The sequence below is a fragment of the Malaclemys terrapin genome, chromosome 2 (genome assembly GCF_027887155.1).
Source record: "Malaclemys terrapin pileata isolate rMalTer1 chromosome 2, rMalTer1.hap1, whole genome shotgun sequence".
In the NCBI taxonomy this organism is placed as follows: Eukaryota; Metazoa; Chordata; order Testudines; family Emydidae; genus Malaclemys; species Malaclemys terrapin.
In genome coordinates, this window is record NC_071506.1 from 75,570,147 (window position 1) to 75,586,955 (window position 16,809).

At 39.3% G+C, this 16,809-nt stretch overlaps 1 protein-coding gene across 9 annotated transcripts in view; it reads left to right on the plus strand.

Annotated features, from left to right (window-relative positions):
- The window catches only part of TRAPPC8 (trafficking protein particle complex subunit 8), a 113,853-nt gene extending 97,958 nt beyond the window's left edge, over positions 1-15,895 (plus strand). For 4 of the 9 annotated variants that reach the window (XM_054018457.1, XM_054018458.1, XM_054018461.1 and 1 more), the window contains 4 exons: positions 7,508-7,555; positions 10,627-10,772; positions 13,170-13,259; positions 14,793-15,895. In XM_054018457.1, coding sequence (XP_053874432.1) covers positions 7,508-7,555; positions 10,627-10,772; positions 13,170-13,259; positions 14,793-15,027 — 519 coding nt within the window. In that variant the 3' untranslated portion in view covers positions 15,028-15,895. Of the gene's footprint in view, positions 1-842; positions 996-7,507; positions 7,556-10,626; positions 10,773-13,169; positions 13,260-14,792 lie in introns of those variants that run through there. The other 5 variants (XM_054018459.1, XM_054018465.1, XM_054018463.1 and 2 more) reach the window with 2 other exon arrangements.
- Positions 15,896-16,809: the final 914 nt, after the last annotated feature.

A 16,809-nucleotide genomic window follows, 5' to 3' on the forward strand; every position in this document is an offset into this window, starting at 1 on the left:
AGCATCTGAAGCTGTAATGAATTGTCCTCACAACCCTTCTATGGGATGTATTAACTCCATTTTATAGATGGGGGGGGGGGGGAAAATGAGGCCTAAAGTGGCTTGCCTTGTGTCTTGCAGCAAGTCTGTGACAAATGTGGAAGTTGAACCCAGGTCTCCCTGGGTTCCAGTCCAGTGCCTCACCTATAAGAGCATCTTTCCTCTGTGGTATCCAAATTCCATTTATGCTTAAGAGGCAGGCTTCCGAGTTCTTAACCATTTCATATCAAAATGCTTACATTTTTGTCATTAGTGTCTTGTAACCAGTCAGCACTTTTAAAAATGCTATTATATAGATATTTCACAATTCTTATCTAAAATTGTACACATTATAACATCTTTCATTCTTGTGTAATCCTCATACCATGAAACTGATTTATACGATGGATTTTTGTGACTACTAAAACAAACCTCTGCCATGCTGAAAAGTAGCTTTGTTTTGAGAAATGGCTGAACCATTTTTTACTGAATCTTACCCCCCAAAAATTCAGCCCTGAGCAGACACCTGGCATGGAAAACTGTCAAATTTAAGCTATTTTGACTTAAGTTCGCACCTGAAACCAATGGCTTACAAGTGTTGGGAAACGTTAACTATAGGCCTCACTGTATGTAACTGAACAGAACAGATTATAAGTTAGAACCATGCTGCTCAGGGAGAAATTATTCAGCTATAGTTCTAGGGGGTCTCAGAGGAATTGAGCTACAGTAAAGCAGTCATGGTGCCATTTTATTTGTGGTTTGTGTTGGGGTTTTTTCAATTACCCAGTGCTGCTTTAACTGAGAACATATAATTGCCTTTCCAGCAGTTGCCAGCAGGAGATTATCATCCACAACTGACTGAACCACAGTAATTTTCAAGGAGACTGTAAAACCAAGATGCTGACAACATGGAGTCCATAATAATTCCAGCAGAATTCTAAAAAACTTAGTGTTATCCTGGACTTGATCAAATTCCAGTACGAATAATTGCACATTACCTGACTGATTAAATTGCACATGTAACATCAAATGGATACATTTCCTTCCCTAAACTTTTGACCTTTAAAATTAGGAATTCTAAATCACTTTTCTTCGCTATCCTAGCTAGCACAAGAGTAATAAAATCATATGCTTCAGGGCATAGTTTGTTCCCTGTGGAAATCAAAGATTTCCCCCCCCTATATGTACAGTATTTTACCGCTGTCTATATATGCATTACAATGAGACGGGATTTTCACTTTCATATTCTACATTAGGTTTTGGTTACTGTTGGATGCAGAATATTGCACTAGATGGATCAGCTATCTGTTTTGGCACATCTTAGTCTTAATATTTTGTTCTAATAAGTTATAAATAGAAATTATAACTGACAGTGCTGCTACATCCATGTGCTGTGCTCTGACTCATCTAATGTTGCTAAGCAACATTGCTTTTTAAAAACTTGATTCACGTGCAGTAGTGTAGCAGTCTCTTTAATGAACAGACAGTTTTGAATCTGTTTATCCCCTTGGCTTTCCCCATTCCTCCAAGTCTACACGTGAGAAACTGCTCTTGAGATAAAATTAGAATCAAAGAATGCCAAATATAGCTTATTCCTTTGAGCAGCCCAAAAAATAGAGGCGGGGGTGGAAAAAAAAGGAAACTAGGCCAGGTGTAACGGAGTTCTTAAAGAACTAAGTGATACAATACAGTTTCTAGCAATAATATGAAGCAGAAATTAGAAATAGAAACTTATGAATATAAACTGAGGCTTGGGTTTTTATTTATAAAACGGAATCAATTCAAGCAAACAACTAATACAGCCAAATATGTGAATAGAGATGTTACGGTAAAAGCTGTCTGGCCTACAAAATTACAAGCTTTGGCAATAAACCTAGCATTTGTGTACACACTTTATTTTTTTTATATATATTTTTAATATATATAATATTAAAAGTGTTCATGCTCTACAGTTACCTTAGACATCCTAATACTGAACCAGCTATGCCCACTAATATGTAACATTTTTGGACAAAGGTCCATCTATGAAGATACTCATAGGATAGGAATTATTGCAATTCAGTGGAAAATTAATTAGGTATTTGTGGGAACCTTCCTTTCCACTGCCTCTAACACTGCCATACTGAAGCTCTTTTTAGCACTTGTAGTCTTACCTGTTGTCTTCATCTGCAGTGACCAATTAGCTTTAGCTAGCCAAAGCTCAAAATGCGGCTACTCCCAATCTATAATTGCCCTGGCTCACTTCAGTTTTCAACAGCTTCATCCTCCTCCTTCTTTGTTTCCCAACCTACAGTAACCTGAAATCCTTTACTTTTTAATTTTCCACATTCAAGTTCAGCCACTTCTCCATATTATAATATTCCTTACTGTTTGTCTAAGCATTTTTCTCTTGAGCACATGGGTAGACATTCAAGCTAAAGGAATCTCAAGGCCCCCCCCCCCCCCCCCCCCCCAAAAGAAAAAAAAGACTGGAAAGGGATTGGGCTGGATAATGTTGCAATTTTAATTAAAAGTAGGGCTCTCGATCATAGTCAGTTCAAGCAATTAATTAAAAAAAATAACTTAATTAAAAAAATTAACTTGATTAAAAAATTAATCACGATTAATCAGTTTTATTCACATAGTTAATAGAATACCAATTTAAATTTATTATATAAATATTTTTGGCTGTTTTTCTACATTTTCAAATATATTGATTTCAGTTACAACACAGAATACAAAGTGTACAGTGCTCAATTTATATTTTTATTACAAATATTTGCAATATAAGAGAAATGTTTTTCAGTTCACCTCATATTAATACTGTAATGTAGTCTTTTTTGTGAAAATGCAACTTACAAACGTAGATTTTTTTTTTGTAACATAACTGCACTCAAAAACAAACAATGTAAAACTTTAGCGCCTACAAGTCCATTTAATCCTACTTCTTGTTCAGCCAATTGCGAAGACAAACAAATTTTGTTTACATTTACGGGAGCTGCCTGCTTCTTATTTACAAGGTCACCTGAAAGTGAGAATAGGTATTTACATGGCTTTTTTGTAGCCAGCATTGCAAGGTATTTATGCACATTCATGCTTTCGCCACCATTCCAGAAGACATGCTTCCATGCTGATGACAGGTTCTGCACGATAACGATCCAAAGGTTTAGCATTTCAAGCCTCTGCCATAAACTTGAATACAGGTGGTATCTCAGACTGTGGCCTTGTCTAGGCTTGGATTTAAAGATGTGGTTCTTAGCTCTCCACCAGGCTTTAATTCTGCCAGGTTAGCACAAGTTAAAGGTAGTGTGCCTTATCTATAGTAGACTCTTAAAATGTGTCAACACATGTTAGCTAACACATGCTAATATCACCTCTTTAAATCCAAGTCTAAACAAGACCAAAGACTGGGTTGGAGAAATTTGGTTAGAGAAGGGAACCTTGGGGCAAAAGCTGGTAGCTATGAAGTGACTATTCGTAAGTTATCAGAGGGAGGAGGTAGCTTGTGCCAGTGAAGCTTCATATATGGGATAGGAAATTAGAGGATGAAATTGGGTATCAATGATGGGGTGTTCAGGCTAAACATAATTTATAAGAAAGAAGATGTTACAAATCAACACTTTTGGTTTACGTCCTCAGTCGCTACGGAAAGAACGCAGGAGATCTACCCCTCTAGTACCCATTTCGAGACACATACTTTGAGGTTGCCATTTTTATATTGTGGGTATTCGTATACTAATATACCAATGTTTATTAGAGGGTTCTTTACAACATGGGCACACCAGTAAAATGGGTTCCTCTGAGTTTGGTTTTTAATAGTTTAAAAAAATGCACTTTTCAGAGTCCAATCGTTCTCATAATCTCACACTGAAGGCATACAGCTGAATTTGACACACCAATCCTGTCTGTGTTTACTCTTCCAGATAAATAATGTAAAAAGTATTCATTTTAAATTAGGATTGAGCAAAGTACACAATGCAATCTTGTAGAACACCGTTCACAGAGCCTTTATTTCCTATGAATAGTACTTAAAGTTAACACAGGAGAGCAAAAAAGTAGGCCCAGGGATCAGGGGAGGAATAGCTTTAATCTGAGGTTTGAAATGAGAGCTCACTGATTCTAATCAGATTCTCCGGATATTTCCAGTTTCTTCAGATCCCTTTATTTTTGTTCTCACTGGCACTTTGTCACTTAAAATCTGGGATTTTTTCCTTTCCTCTCTAGCTCTTGCTTCCTCTGTCCCACTGTACAGCCGTAGTCAGCTGGCTCAAGAGTCTTCTCTTTGCAGCCCTTGCAGCCTTCCTATTTATCTCAATCTTTCAAACTCCGCTAAAAGCATGTATTTTTCTCCTTGGAACTGCATGAGACTTGTGTAAACTTATATTGAGTATTCTTTTTGCTAAATACATCAGTTAATTTTAAAAACAAGTATTTTTAACATTATCTGGAAAAGGTGTAAATAGCACATAGACATCGCCAAGTGACTGGGAGGCATTGCCATTGAGATCTATAGACTTGAAGGTGCCCAACACCTCTTGAGATCATGTTCATTGAACAAAAACTTCAAACTGATTTAAATAGTTGAAGGTGAATGTGCTTTTTAAAAAAAGATTCTACCTCCTTTTGGCACCCATCTTGTTGAAAAGCTGCACCTTGTGACACTTGGGAGACCTTTACAAGTGTACCAAGTCTGCTTTAATGCTGACTTAACAATTAAAACTTGGTTTGAACACACTAATTCTTAGACTTTGTATAAGCCAATATTCAATGTAGGATGGAGATTGTAGTGTGATTGCAAAAAACATTCTAAAACCACGCTGAAGAAACCAGCACAAGGTACATGGTCATTAGTAGTACAGGTGAGGGTAAACTCATTTGAAATACAAGCAACGGAGATCAGGTATTAGCAAAGTTCTTTACATTTTTCTCAGTAAAATTAAAAATGTGTTTTTCAGTTAATCTGAAGTTGAATGGTAACAATGTTTCCAATGTTAATTATATGAATCCTTTTTCAGGCTAACATTCATGGATGGGGTTTCCCAATTTTTGTGATTCATTTGCCTAACAAAGGGATTTCTTAGCTTCATCGTTCTGATGCAGCAGTTATTTTCACAGTTAATAAGAGGAATAGTAGTTGTTTTATATTTGAATGTTCCCATTCTCATTGGTTTTTAGGAGGGTAATTGTGGGAGGTAATGTAATTGGTTCCTTTAGTGCTGGCTTGTAATATTGAACAACTCATTTTCAAAAACTGTAATTTAGAACAAGTCAAATGATCCTGATTCTCCACATCTTCTTTGACTCCCACCATTCATATCATTTATGGTAAAAACCCATTCTGCCTGCTTCTTCAGAAGATGCTTACGCACTAGTTCTGGAGTGGACAGTTACGATTTAAAGTTCAAAACATTTGTGAGGTTTTTTTAAGTCAGTAGCAAGAACTTATTTAAGCTGGGTATGAATCTGTTTTTATCAAATTTACATGAAAGGGATTACATGAGAAAGTTAGTGCAATTAGCACTAGAGTATATTTTAGCCATAATATTTTGTTTTGAAGATTTTTTGAGTTTATACAAAGGTTCTCGTTGTTTTAACAGAATTATTGATATTCATTCCAAGTATCAGAGCGGTAGCTGTGTTAGTCTGTATCCACAAAAACAATGAGGAGTCTGGTGGCACCTTAAAGACTAACAGATTTATTTGGACATAAGCTTTCGTGGGTAAAAAACCCCACTTCTTCAGATGCATGGAGTGAAAATTACAGATACAGGGACAAACATACTGGCACATGAAGAGAAGGGAGTTACCTTACAAGTGGAGAACCAGTTTCCATCCAGGACACATCACACGATCCATCGTCTACAGCCAAGCCCTAAGATACAACCACATTTGCTCCAATCCCTCAGACAGAGACAAACACCTACAAGATCTTTATCAAGCATTCTTAAAATGACAATACCCACCTGGGGAAGTGAGGGAACAGATTGACAGAGCAAGCCGGGTACCCAGAAGTCACCTACCATAGGACAGGCTCAACAAGGCAAATAACAGAACACCACTGGCCATCACATAGAACCTCCAGTTAAAACCGCTCCAACACATCAACTATCTACAACCTATCCTGGAAAATGATCCCTAACTCTCACAGACCTTGGGAGGCAGGCCAGTCCTTGCTTACAGACAGCCCCCCCAACCTGAAGCAAATACTCACCAACAGCTACACACTACACAATAGAAACACTAACTTGTAACAAACCCCGTTGCCTACTCTGTCCCCATATCTACTCTAGCAACACCATCAGAGGACCCAACCACATCACCTGCACATCTACTAATGTGATATATGCCATTGTGTGTCAGCGGTGCCCGTCTGCCATGTACATTTGCTAAACCTGACAGTCTCTACATAAATGGACACAAATCAGACATCCGCAATGGTAACACAAAAGCCAGTAGGAGAACACTTCAGTCTCCCTGGACATTCAAAAACAGATTTAAAAGTAGCCATCCTTCAACAAAAAAACAGACTTCAGGGAGAAACTGCAGAGCTACAATTCATTTGTAAACTTAACACCATTAATTTGGGTTTGAATAGGGACTGGGAGTGACTGGCTCAGTACAAAAGTAATTTTTCCTGTCGGTATTGACACCTTCTCATCAATTATTGGGAGTGGACCACATCCACCCGTGACTGAATTGGCCTTGTCAACACTGGTTCTCCACTTGTAACGTAACTCCCTTCTCTTCATGTGCCAGTATGTTTATGCCTGCATCTGTAATTTTCACTCCATGCATCTGAAGAAGTGGGGGTTTTTTACCCACGAAAGCTTATGCCCAAATAAATCTTAGTCTTTAAGGTGCCACTTTTTCTTACAAGCTGACAATTGTGTGGTTTATGCAGTGTTGTTTGTAGCCTTGTTTGTCCCAAGATATTAGAAAGACAAGGTGGGTGAGGTAATATCTTTTAATTGGACTAACAGAAGTTGGTCTTGTAAAAGATATTACCTCACCCACCTTGTGTCTCTAATTGTCTGGTTTCTTATCTAGATTTTCCTAAACTCTCCAGGTTGCTTAAAAAGGAAACTCAGTGAGATGTTGTTAGTGTAGAGCAGCACTCTGAGTGCTTGTGTTTTGAAAGCCTTTCTGCCCAAATATAAAAAGTATGGGTGGAATCCAGGCCCTATTGAAGTCAATGGGAGTTTTGCCATGACTTCAGGGTAGCCAGTACTCCATTCTCTGGGTACAAAGAGGGTTGTCAAAGTGATGTTTTATTTAGGAACCAAAAGACTAATCTTAAATCTGGGGTGTTAAATTGTCCAATTTCTATCTGTTGCCAGTCCTTCAGCACCAAGGTAATGTTGCTTTGAACTAAGGGTTTCAAACATGTTAAATTAATCAAATAATGAAATGTAAGGATGCCAGACTTACTTTGTCTACCTGTTTTTCTGTAACTTATCCTATTGATTTTTGTCTGTCTGTTCAGATAAATTTTGATATTTGTTTTTTGTAGGGTTTTAAAAAAATACTCGGGAATTCTGATTGGGAGGACTTGGAACAGGTAACTGACTTTAGGGGGAAGAGCAATTTCTAGGGTGTTGATATATGCTATCCAAGATAGTATTGAATATTCCCCAATTAGATCAATCTTCTAACCTTCCGTCCCCACCCTCCCTGGAGTCGTATAGTCTCTAAATATAGCTAGTGTTACACATGGTGTCACCTTTCAGCAAGATGGATTCCATTACAGCAGGACCAGAAATGCCAACTGAATTAAAAAGATAGTTTCCAACTATATTCCATTGTTAATAAGAGTATTCTTCTTGAGCATTTAGGTTGCTGGTCTGAGTGCAGTGAATTAGTTTTGGTTTAAAGGGCATATTCTTAAATTTTTTCAAGCATATGCTGTCATCTGATGACCTATGCCTAGTACAACCAGACCTGGGGATGCTACTATAATGCAAATAATTAATAATTATTTAAATTTCCTGATTGAAATTCTAACACCATTGAAGTCAGTGGCAAAGCTCCCATTAACTTCAGTGGGGGCTGGGATTTTCCCTGCTATCTTTTATTGACACAAGTCACAATCTCAATGTGTTTCTCATAGTGTTTTGTCTTCAGTATTTTAAGAAAATATTGTAATATAAGTTGTTGACACAAGCGCAGCAATAAGCTAAGAATACTGTAACTGTTTCTAAGTGTAGTGCAGAAATGGGATTCATCAATCAACTCCTTATATTTAGCAGCTGCCTACGTTCATTACTGTGAATGCATTTTATGTCACTAATTATCGACTCTGCATCAACGGTTCATAAGTGAATGAGGAAAGCTAACCCCTCATAAGTAACTTTTTGATTGCAGTAGATAACAGACTGGATGGTGTTGGACAAGTACCATATCATCTAGATCAGGGGTCGACAACCTATGGCACGCGTGCCAAAGACAGCATGCGAGCCAATTTTTAATGGCATGCTGGTGCCTGCCAGGGTCCTGGCAGGCAGCCACGTGCCATTAAAAATCCTGCCTAGCCCAGCCTGGCCCGGCCTGCTCTTCTCCACCCTCCGCCCCCTCCTGTGGGGGCAGGGGGCAGAAGATTGGTCCTGCTGGCTCCCCTGGGTCTTCCCAGAGTGTGCTGGGTTCCTGCCCCTCCTCCTTCCTTCCCTCCCTGCCAGCCGATCAGCTGATGGCCCTTTCAAGGGAGGGGGTGGGGGAGGAGCGGAGTCAGTGTGCTCGCTGCTCCCCGCAGAGGCAGAGAAGAAGCGGGGGCAGGGCCTTGGGGAAGGGGAGGGGATGGAAGCGGGGCATATCCCCTCCAGCCCCCTGCTGTGATCACCCCATGACCCCAGCCCACACCCCCAGCCCTCTGTCCTGACCCCCCCCACACACACACACACACCCAGCCCTCTGCCCTGAGCCCTGCAGCCCTGTTCTTCCCCCCCCAACCCCCTGCCCTGAGCCCTGTACCCCCCTCACACACACCCAGTCCTCTGCTTGACTCCTTCACCCCCCCCACGACCCCAGCCCTGACTCTGGCACCCCCACACATACCCAGGCCCCCCCTGCCCTGCCACCTGCACCCCCTCACATGCCCCCAGCCCTCTGCCCTGACTCTTGCACGCCCCCCATACCCCATGCACCCCCCACATCCCCACCCCCACCCTGAGCACCAAACAGGAGCACCTGCACACATACCCCACATTCCCACCTGCACCCCTCGCACCAAATGGGAGCTGCCCAGGTAAGCACTCCACACCCAAACCTCCTGCCCCAACCATGAGCCCTCTCCCTCATTCTAGCTCCCGGCCAGACCCTACACCCCCACCCCCAGCCCTGTGCTCAGTGCACTCCCACTCTCAGCTCAGTGCAGAGAGAGAGAGGAAGAGAATGGGCCAAAACCAGGGAGAAGTTAGGTACCCACTGTATGTCGTCAGGGCCGGGACCCCAAACCTGCAGCAGACTGAGCAGGTACGGCAGCCGGGAGCCCAGCTGGCAGGAACCGGCGGATGGAACCCTTGAGTGGCAGCAGGCTGAGCTGCTTAGCCCATTGCCGGACTGGGTTCCTGGCCGCTGGCCCCTCACAGCCCGCTGCTAGTCTGGGGTTCTGGCTACCGGCCCCTTGCCAGCCGGGGTCCCAGCCGCAGGCCCCGCTCAGCCCATTGCCAGCCTAGGTGAACAGAACCCCAGACCAGCAGCGGGCTGAGCGGGCCAGTGGCGTAAGATCAACATTCTAATTTAATTTTAAATGAAGCTTCTTAAACATTTTGAAAACCTTGTTTATTTTACAATACAACAATAGCTTAGTTATATAATATATAGACTTATAGAGAGACCTTCTAAAAAGCATTAAAATGTATTACTGGCACGTGAAACCTATAATTAAAGTGAATAAATGAAGACTCGGCACACCGCTTCAGAAAGGTTGCCGACCCCTGATCTAGATTCTGGACCAGATGCAGTCAGGGTGATGCACTGAAGTTACATCTTTCCACATCATCTAATCCCCTCTCTCCTGGAGGTTGTACTTCACCACCTGCCTTCCCTTGGGCTTTCCACTCTTTGGAGGGGAAGGTAGTTTTCATTTTTGAAGGAGCTTACTAGTCTCCAGTTTGAGATGTACTGTATTAGCACATGTTCCCTTCCCACCCAGTGCCACCCACTTTTGGGGTTTTCCTGGCTACCTACAGTTCCTTGGTGGCAACCTCCCCATGGTAGACTTTTCACTGTATCTGCTTGGATTTTTATGAAAACCCAAGATGAACTTGGTGCAGTCTAAACATTGTTCTATTTTTATTTTACCAGTAATACATATTTGCAGAACTCTTAACACATTGGTTTAAAAAAGCAGTTTTGGGAGAAGAAAATTTAATAGTTTGCCTGTGATATAGCACCCCCATCATAAGAATTGAGGAAGTGGTGCACCTAAAACAGTAAGACACAGTAATTTCCTTAATTGCCTCCTGTAAACATTGTGACACAGTAGTGTAATCTGTTGGAAGCTACAGTTCTTAAGAGAAAATGGTACCTGCAAGTTAACATCTGTCTGGTTAATCTCTTGTTATACAGTGTGTCGTGTTAGTGTATTTATAAGAGTATTTTAAATGAAGTTGTCTGAATATTTGTGTGTTCCAGGAATCATCAGAAATGGTTCTCTTAAAGTTTTTTCGACCAGAAAACACTTCACTACCCACAAGACCAACACCAGAACAGCTTTCTAACCTTATCAAGACTAGTCTTCATTATCCAGAGTCCTTTAATCACTCATTTCATCAGAAAAGGTTTGATTAATGTTTGTTTCAAGATTCCTTTAGGAAACTATTTTTTTCCCCCATTTCTTTAATAAAAATCCTTTTTAGATTTTGCTCTGTGGAAGGATGAAATAAAGTGATAAAACAAGGAAAAATTGCCATGAGCAAGGAAAAATTCAACACAAACATTTTATATAACTATAAAACAAAAACATGATTTTTTTTTTGTAAATGTATTGGTAAAATTGCAACACAATAGCATTTTCTAGCAGTTGAAGATGGGACACATGAAATGAAAATGAAGTACTATTGATCAGAAAGGTCAATTACTTTTTATCAAGATCCAGGTTTCTTGGTCAAGGTCCAGACTCCAGAGAAAATAATAATAAAAAAAACAATAATGATAAAATTAAAAGGTTTGGGGGTCCGTTCAAACGCATCTGGTAGTCCGAATTTGGCCCGTGGTCTGCCTGTTGACTACCCCTGCTATAGATAATTTAGTTTTAAAAATGAATGGGAATGTTAAGTTAGATAACTCATTAAGAAAGTAATGATGAAGAAATCTATAATATCTTTGTCTTCACAGCCTGAGAAAATCACAGCATAAACAATCATTAAGTGGGTTGAAAATGAATACTATATGCTGCAAAATGACAATATTTGAATGAATAAATAATTTCTTGCTCTAGTTATTAATTTTTATTTATTATGTCAGTAGCATATCCATATCCAAATTTTCTAAATGTTAACATGGGTTAGGTATAAACTATTGCAGGAAGAGGATGTTTAACATGGCTGAAATTGGAGACTTAGTGTAGTAACAATGAACTAAAGCACTTGTACACAAGATTTTTCATTTTGATAATTGTGTTCCTGTAGCTTCTACTTTGTGGTTATGCAGTCTTGTCAATTTTTTTGGTGAGCATTACACTACAAAAATAAAGGGAACTAGTTTAAGTTTCAAATTTATATTGCTTTGAAATTTTATTTACAAAATTTGATATTAATAATTTAATTGTAGCAAAAAATGTTTCGTTTTTAGAATGTATACATTTCCTTGTTGTGCTTTGACAACTTAACTATTACATTCTTATACTAGTACAATAGATATTGAAGTGAAACTAACTAGCATAAGCGGAATGATGTGCAAAAATGATTGTTTTAATTATGAGAGCCTCCACATATTCAAATAGGGTCTAATTCTGGTCATATTCCAATTTGAGTTATGTGCTTATTACCTAAATTCCCCCTGCAGTGGTCAATCTTGAAGGCACTCTTTACTTCCTGTCTTAAAGTGTTTACTGCTAAGCAATCCCAGTGATGCATTTCAGTGGTGAAGTGATACTGCTAGTTCATGGTCCCCAAACTATGGGGCGCGACCCTCTAGGTGGTTGCCGAGGAACGTTCGGAGGTACGGCGGGACCCAGGCCATTCCCCATACGGGGGTTGGGGAGGGAGCCACCATCCAGTCCCACTCCTCCCCCAACTGTGCTCCAGCCCGCCCCCCAGTTGTGATCCCGGCCCTGCCCCAGCTCCCCGGCTCTGCTCCTGGCCCCATCTCCGGCCAAGCTCCATTCCTGACCCAGCCTCAGCTCCCTTACCCTTCCCGGGGGCCAGGGGGAACAGACAGGAGTAAGGGGGGGGGCACGACCCTGAAAAGTTTGTGTATAAAGGTGCTGTGGGATCCTTCTGGAAGGAGTGTTCTGTATAAAAGCATTAGTGTTAATAAGCGTATTTGGGTAGAATTCTTCAGGATATTAAATACAAAGCAATGCCTACATTTTAAAAAACATGCAATAAGTTGGACTCGAATGTCCATATTTCTTCAGCTTTAGCTGAGCATTGTACACCTGCCCTGGCTAAAATGCCTGTATTTCTTCAGGCCACTAAAACAAATAGTTTAAATAGCCCTTTTAGTCAACGATATGCAGAAGGGCATAGAAGTATATGGAGAGAAAGTGTAAAGATGATATTGCAGCAAGTCAAAATTTAGACCAGCATGTTGGATCAAATGTTTTCACATTCTAAAATTTTGTATTAATGCACCTTGTTGTACATGATTTTATAGAAAGCTTGCAAAAATCAAGCTATGCTCTGAAGTATTGCTTTACCAGGTCTCATTTAGACAAACTGAGGAGATCGTTTCAACACTGACTTATAATTTTTTTCTCTGAGGTCACAATCATAAATATACTTCAATGAATTTCCTTTTTCAGAAGTCAAAATGATTATCTGACAGCATGTAAGAGCTGATATTAGACTGTAATAATGTCATACAAAATATCGCTATGTATTTTAATGTTTATATGATTGAGTAATTAAGGACATAAGAATTTTTTTTAAATAGATTTGTTACATTTTGTAATTCTCAAGACTGACCAGTGATGTGTATAAATCTTGCATTGTAAAACAATTTTTCTCTTGCAGCCTTTGTTTAGTACCTGTCACTCTTCTACTTTCCAATTGTTCTGAGGCTGATGTTGATGTAATAATTGACTTGCGGCATAAAACAACAAGGTAGTAAACTTCTAAATGTTAAATTAAAACCAATTTGATGTTTCTTGTGAGCACTTACTGCTACTGAGATCTCTTAATCTGATTTTATTTACATCATTTTATCAAATGTGTATTAAATGTATCAAATATTTAGGATAGGACTTTCATCCTCACTGTGTTCCCATTGATGTCAGTGGGAGTTTCTCCTCATCTCAATGGGAGCATAATTAAATCAATTTGAGTATTTTTCAAAAACCCATGTTCATTTGGAAGTAAAACAGAAATTGATTGTATTGCCAAGCGGGCTGGGAGTAATGACTGGATTATAAAGAAAAGTGAGACAACAATATTTATTTTTTGCTGTTTAAATCTCCTTGTTTTGGGGAAATGTTTCCTACAATGAAAGTTTCTGCAAAATGAGAGGAACATCAACAATGGATGCTGTTTTCATTAAAAAATTTATTTTGTTTGACACAGTTTCTCAATGGTAACAAAAGTTATCTTTTGAAATCCTAAAATATAGTTACTTTCATCTAAAATTCTTTTAAAATGTTGTACAGTAAGAGTGCATTGTTTCTAAAATGTGTAGATAATTGCTACGTTTGTTAGAATTACTGTGTAGAAATCCATATTCTAGGATAAGCAATACAAAATTTGACAAATTACTTCTCATCCTAACAAAAAGTATAACTTCTTTAACAGCACTTATCACAAGTTCTTAGATTTTATCCACTGCTGCACATGACTATAGTTTTTACTTGGAAGTATAGCAATTCATCTGTGTTCAAAATTATCAGTAACATTGAGGAAAAACATTTAAAAACAAATAATGAGATTTTTAAAATAAAAGTTGCATAAAAAGAGGCAAACATCAGATACCTTTGCACTACGTATAGTAGAGCTGGTTGAATTCTGTATATAATTTTCTCTTGGAATATCTTATTCCACAATCTGTGTAAGTGGTTGAATACCAAAAAATATTCAAGTCTGATTGTCATCAAACTTGACTTAGTGTAATTAAATAGCTGAATAGTATTCTCAGTAACGGTCCCAATTAGGCATTTTTAGAAGTTTCTCAGAGATGGATTTCGAAGGGCAATAATTGGGACAGATTTAGCAAAACTCAATGTAATCAGAATGCATTTGCCCAGTGCCAAGGGGTTGCCCGGTGTATTTAACCAGATGGGTATGAAACTCAGTGTGCCAGGCTTTTAATACAAATGTTGACAGATAGAAGATAGTAAGGACAGTAGTCCGCCAGGAAATCGCAATTAAACAATTTGTAAAGAACTAATCTATAAATGAGTTAATAGAATTAATGTAGAGCTGAGCACTAGTCAGCTCATCTGGTCACTTTTCAAAAACATCAGACAGCCAAAACACCAGAGATGCAGTGCATTTGCATGCCACTTAATACAGGAAACATATTACACAGTGAAGTAAAATTTTTCATAGGATTGTCATTTTGAATGGGTGCATGTTTGGTAGACACTTAAGCATAAGAGGATCAAAAGTAGATATCTGATTTATTCCCCCCCCCCCTCTCTCTTTCAGTCCAGAAGCACTAGAAATCCATGGTTCTTTCACGTGGCTTGGGCAAACACAGTACAAACTTCAGCTTAAAAGCCAGGAGGTCTACAGCTTGCCGTTGAAAGCTTGCTTTGTTCGTACAGGAGTCTATAATCTTGGAACTCACAGAGTATTTGCCAAGTTAGCCGACCAAGTTACTTTGTTTGAAACAAGTCAGCAGAACTCCATGCCAGCACTGATCATCATCAGTAACATTTGACCACTTACTAAAAGATCATACTAAAAACCAAAAGAATCTGATTTTTCTTATTCTGCGGATTGACATTTATTCCAGTTTTGGAATGTTACCCCAACATCTAACTTGTTACAAAAGATTGTGTAGGAGACAATAGCAAAATATCCAGACTACTTGCCATTTTGTTTCTTAAGGCAAAGCACGTTGGACAGAAAATGCATATATTCTTTTTGATGTCTCTCGCATCTCTGGTAATTTATACTCATAACACTGAACTAAAATACCCCTTATAAAACCGTTTGAATTAACTTGTGTATCCCAGGCTCTGTCCAAATAATAATAAAAAAGCAGCTTGACTGCTGTTACAACTTCCAGCATGATGTTTTAAATATATTTTGTGGCTATATTAAAAGACAGTTCAGAAGACAACCCTTGTTGTCTTTTTTCCTGACTTAAGCCATTATTCATCAGAAATGCCAGCCTTACTGTGAAGTTTGATAGGTTGTTAAATACAATTTATGCTGGGGGTTTTTTTGTTTGGGTTTTTTTTTTCGCTTTTCAGTTTTTAAAATTAGTTTGGGGCTTTGTTATTGTGTCCTCATGTTCTGATAGCCAGTGAGCCTTATGGCTTACACACAACTTCACCGAAGATGTTCTGAAAATAATTTTGAAACCAGTTTGTGTTTTCTCATTCATCTCGATACAGAATGCACTATTACACAACCATGAGATTGTCATTCAAATTGTCATTCACTTTATTATGTAACTATAACAACTGAGTTGATCTGTTTTAAAAAAAATCTACTCAAGTTAATTAAGCTTTTCAAGAAATGTATTATATTTATAACAAATGTACTGTAAATAGAATAAAACATACACCATATTCACTGAATAGACTTCCGTTGCATACTTTTCTCATATCTTATCTACAGCAGTAGCCTGTCAACAAAGATTGCCTTAATTAGAAGCTGTTTGCTAGTGTAAATAACAGTGGTGCAATGCATCCACAGTAGACAGGCTGGTTTAGGTGCAGTTCCAGCCCACATACGCATACAGAGTTCTACTCAAAAGTTGCAGTTGCTGTTTGTCAGAACCCTGCTTGGAGTCCTCTTGCAGCAGGCCACGGTACAAATATGTACCTACCTTTGTTTCCTCTTCTATTTTACCATGAAAGGATCAGTCTCTATTTTCAATACAAAGTTTCATCTCTGGTCATAATTTATTTCCCTAAAATCCTTGTAGTAAAACAATTATCAGCAAACTTACAGTAAACGTGAAGGTGCATAGAAATCTCCAGGGACGTCATTCAGAGACACCCACCTTGGAGTTCACCAGCACTCAGTTCCCAGTTCTTTCTGCTTTTGTTCCAGGGTCCCACTCTCCAGGCCCTTCCCCCTGAGAGTGACCAATTTCATGACTCACCTATTCAGACACAGTCCAACAGGTCACATCTCTTTTCATCCTCATGGTATTGACTCTTTGGCTCAGGAAGATCTGCAGGGTAGGTCATCTGCTGGCTTGTAGCCTTTAGCCCTTCTGACCTTCCCTCCACAGGTTCTCTGACTAAGGCCATCAGCAAACTAGCCTGTTCGCCAGCCTCTAGGCCAATCCCTCACTCTTCCCAGGGAGGGCTTGCAGAGCTTTCTGCACTTTGCAGATTGTCTCTCAGAAGTGGCTTTCACCAGCCTGTTTTCTTTGCTCCTCCAGTCTGTGGTTTCAGGCAGCCCTGACTAACCAGGTCTCTCCTCAGATTTTCCCTGATCTTTTAAAGCCCCAGGTGCTCCCCCGCCTCCCCAGTTGGCTAAA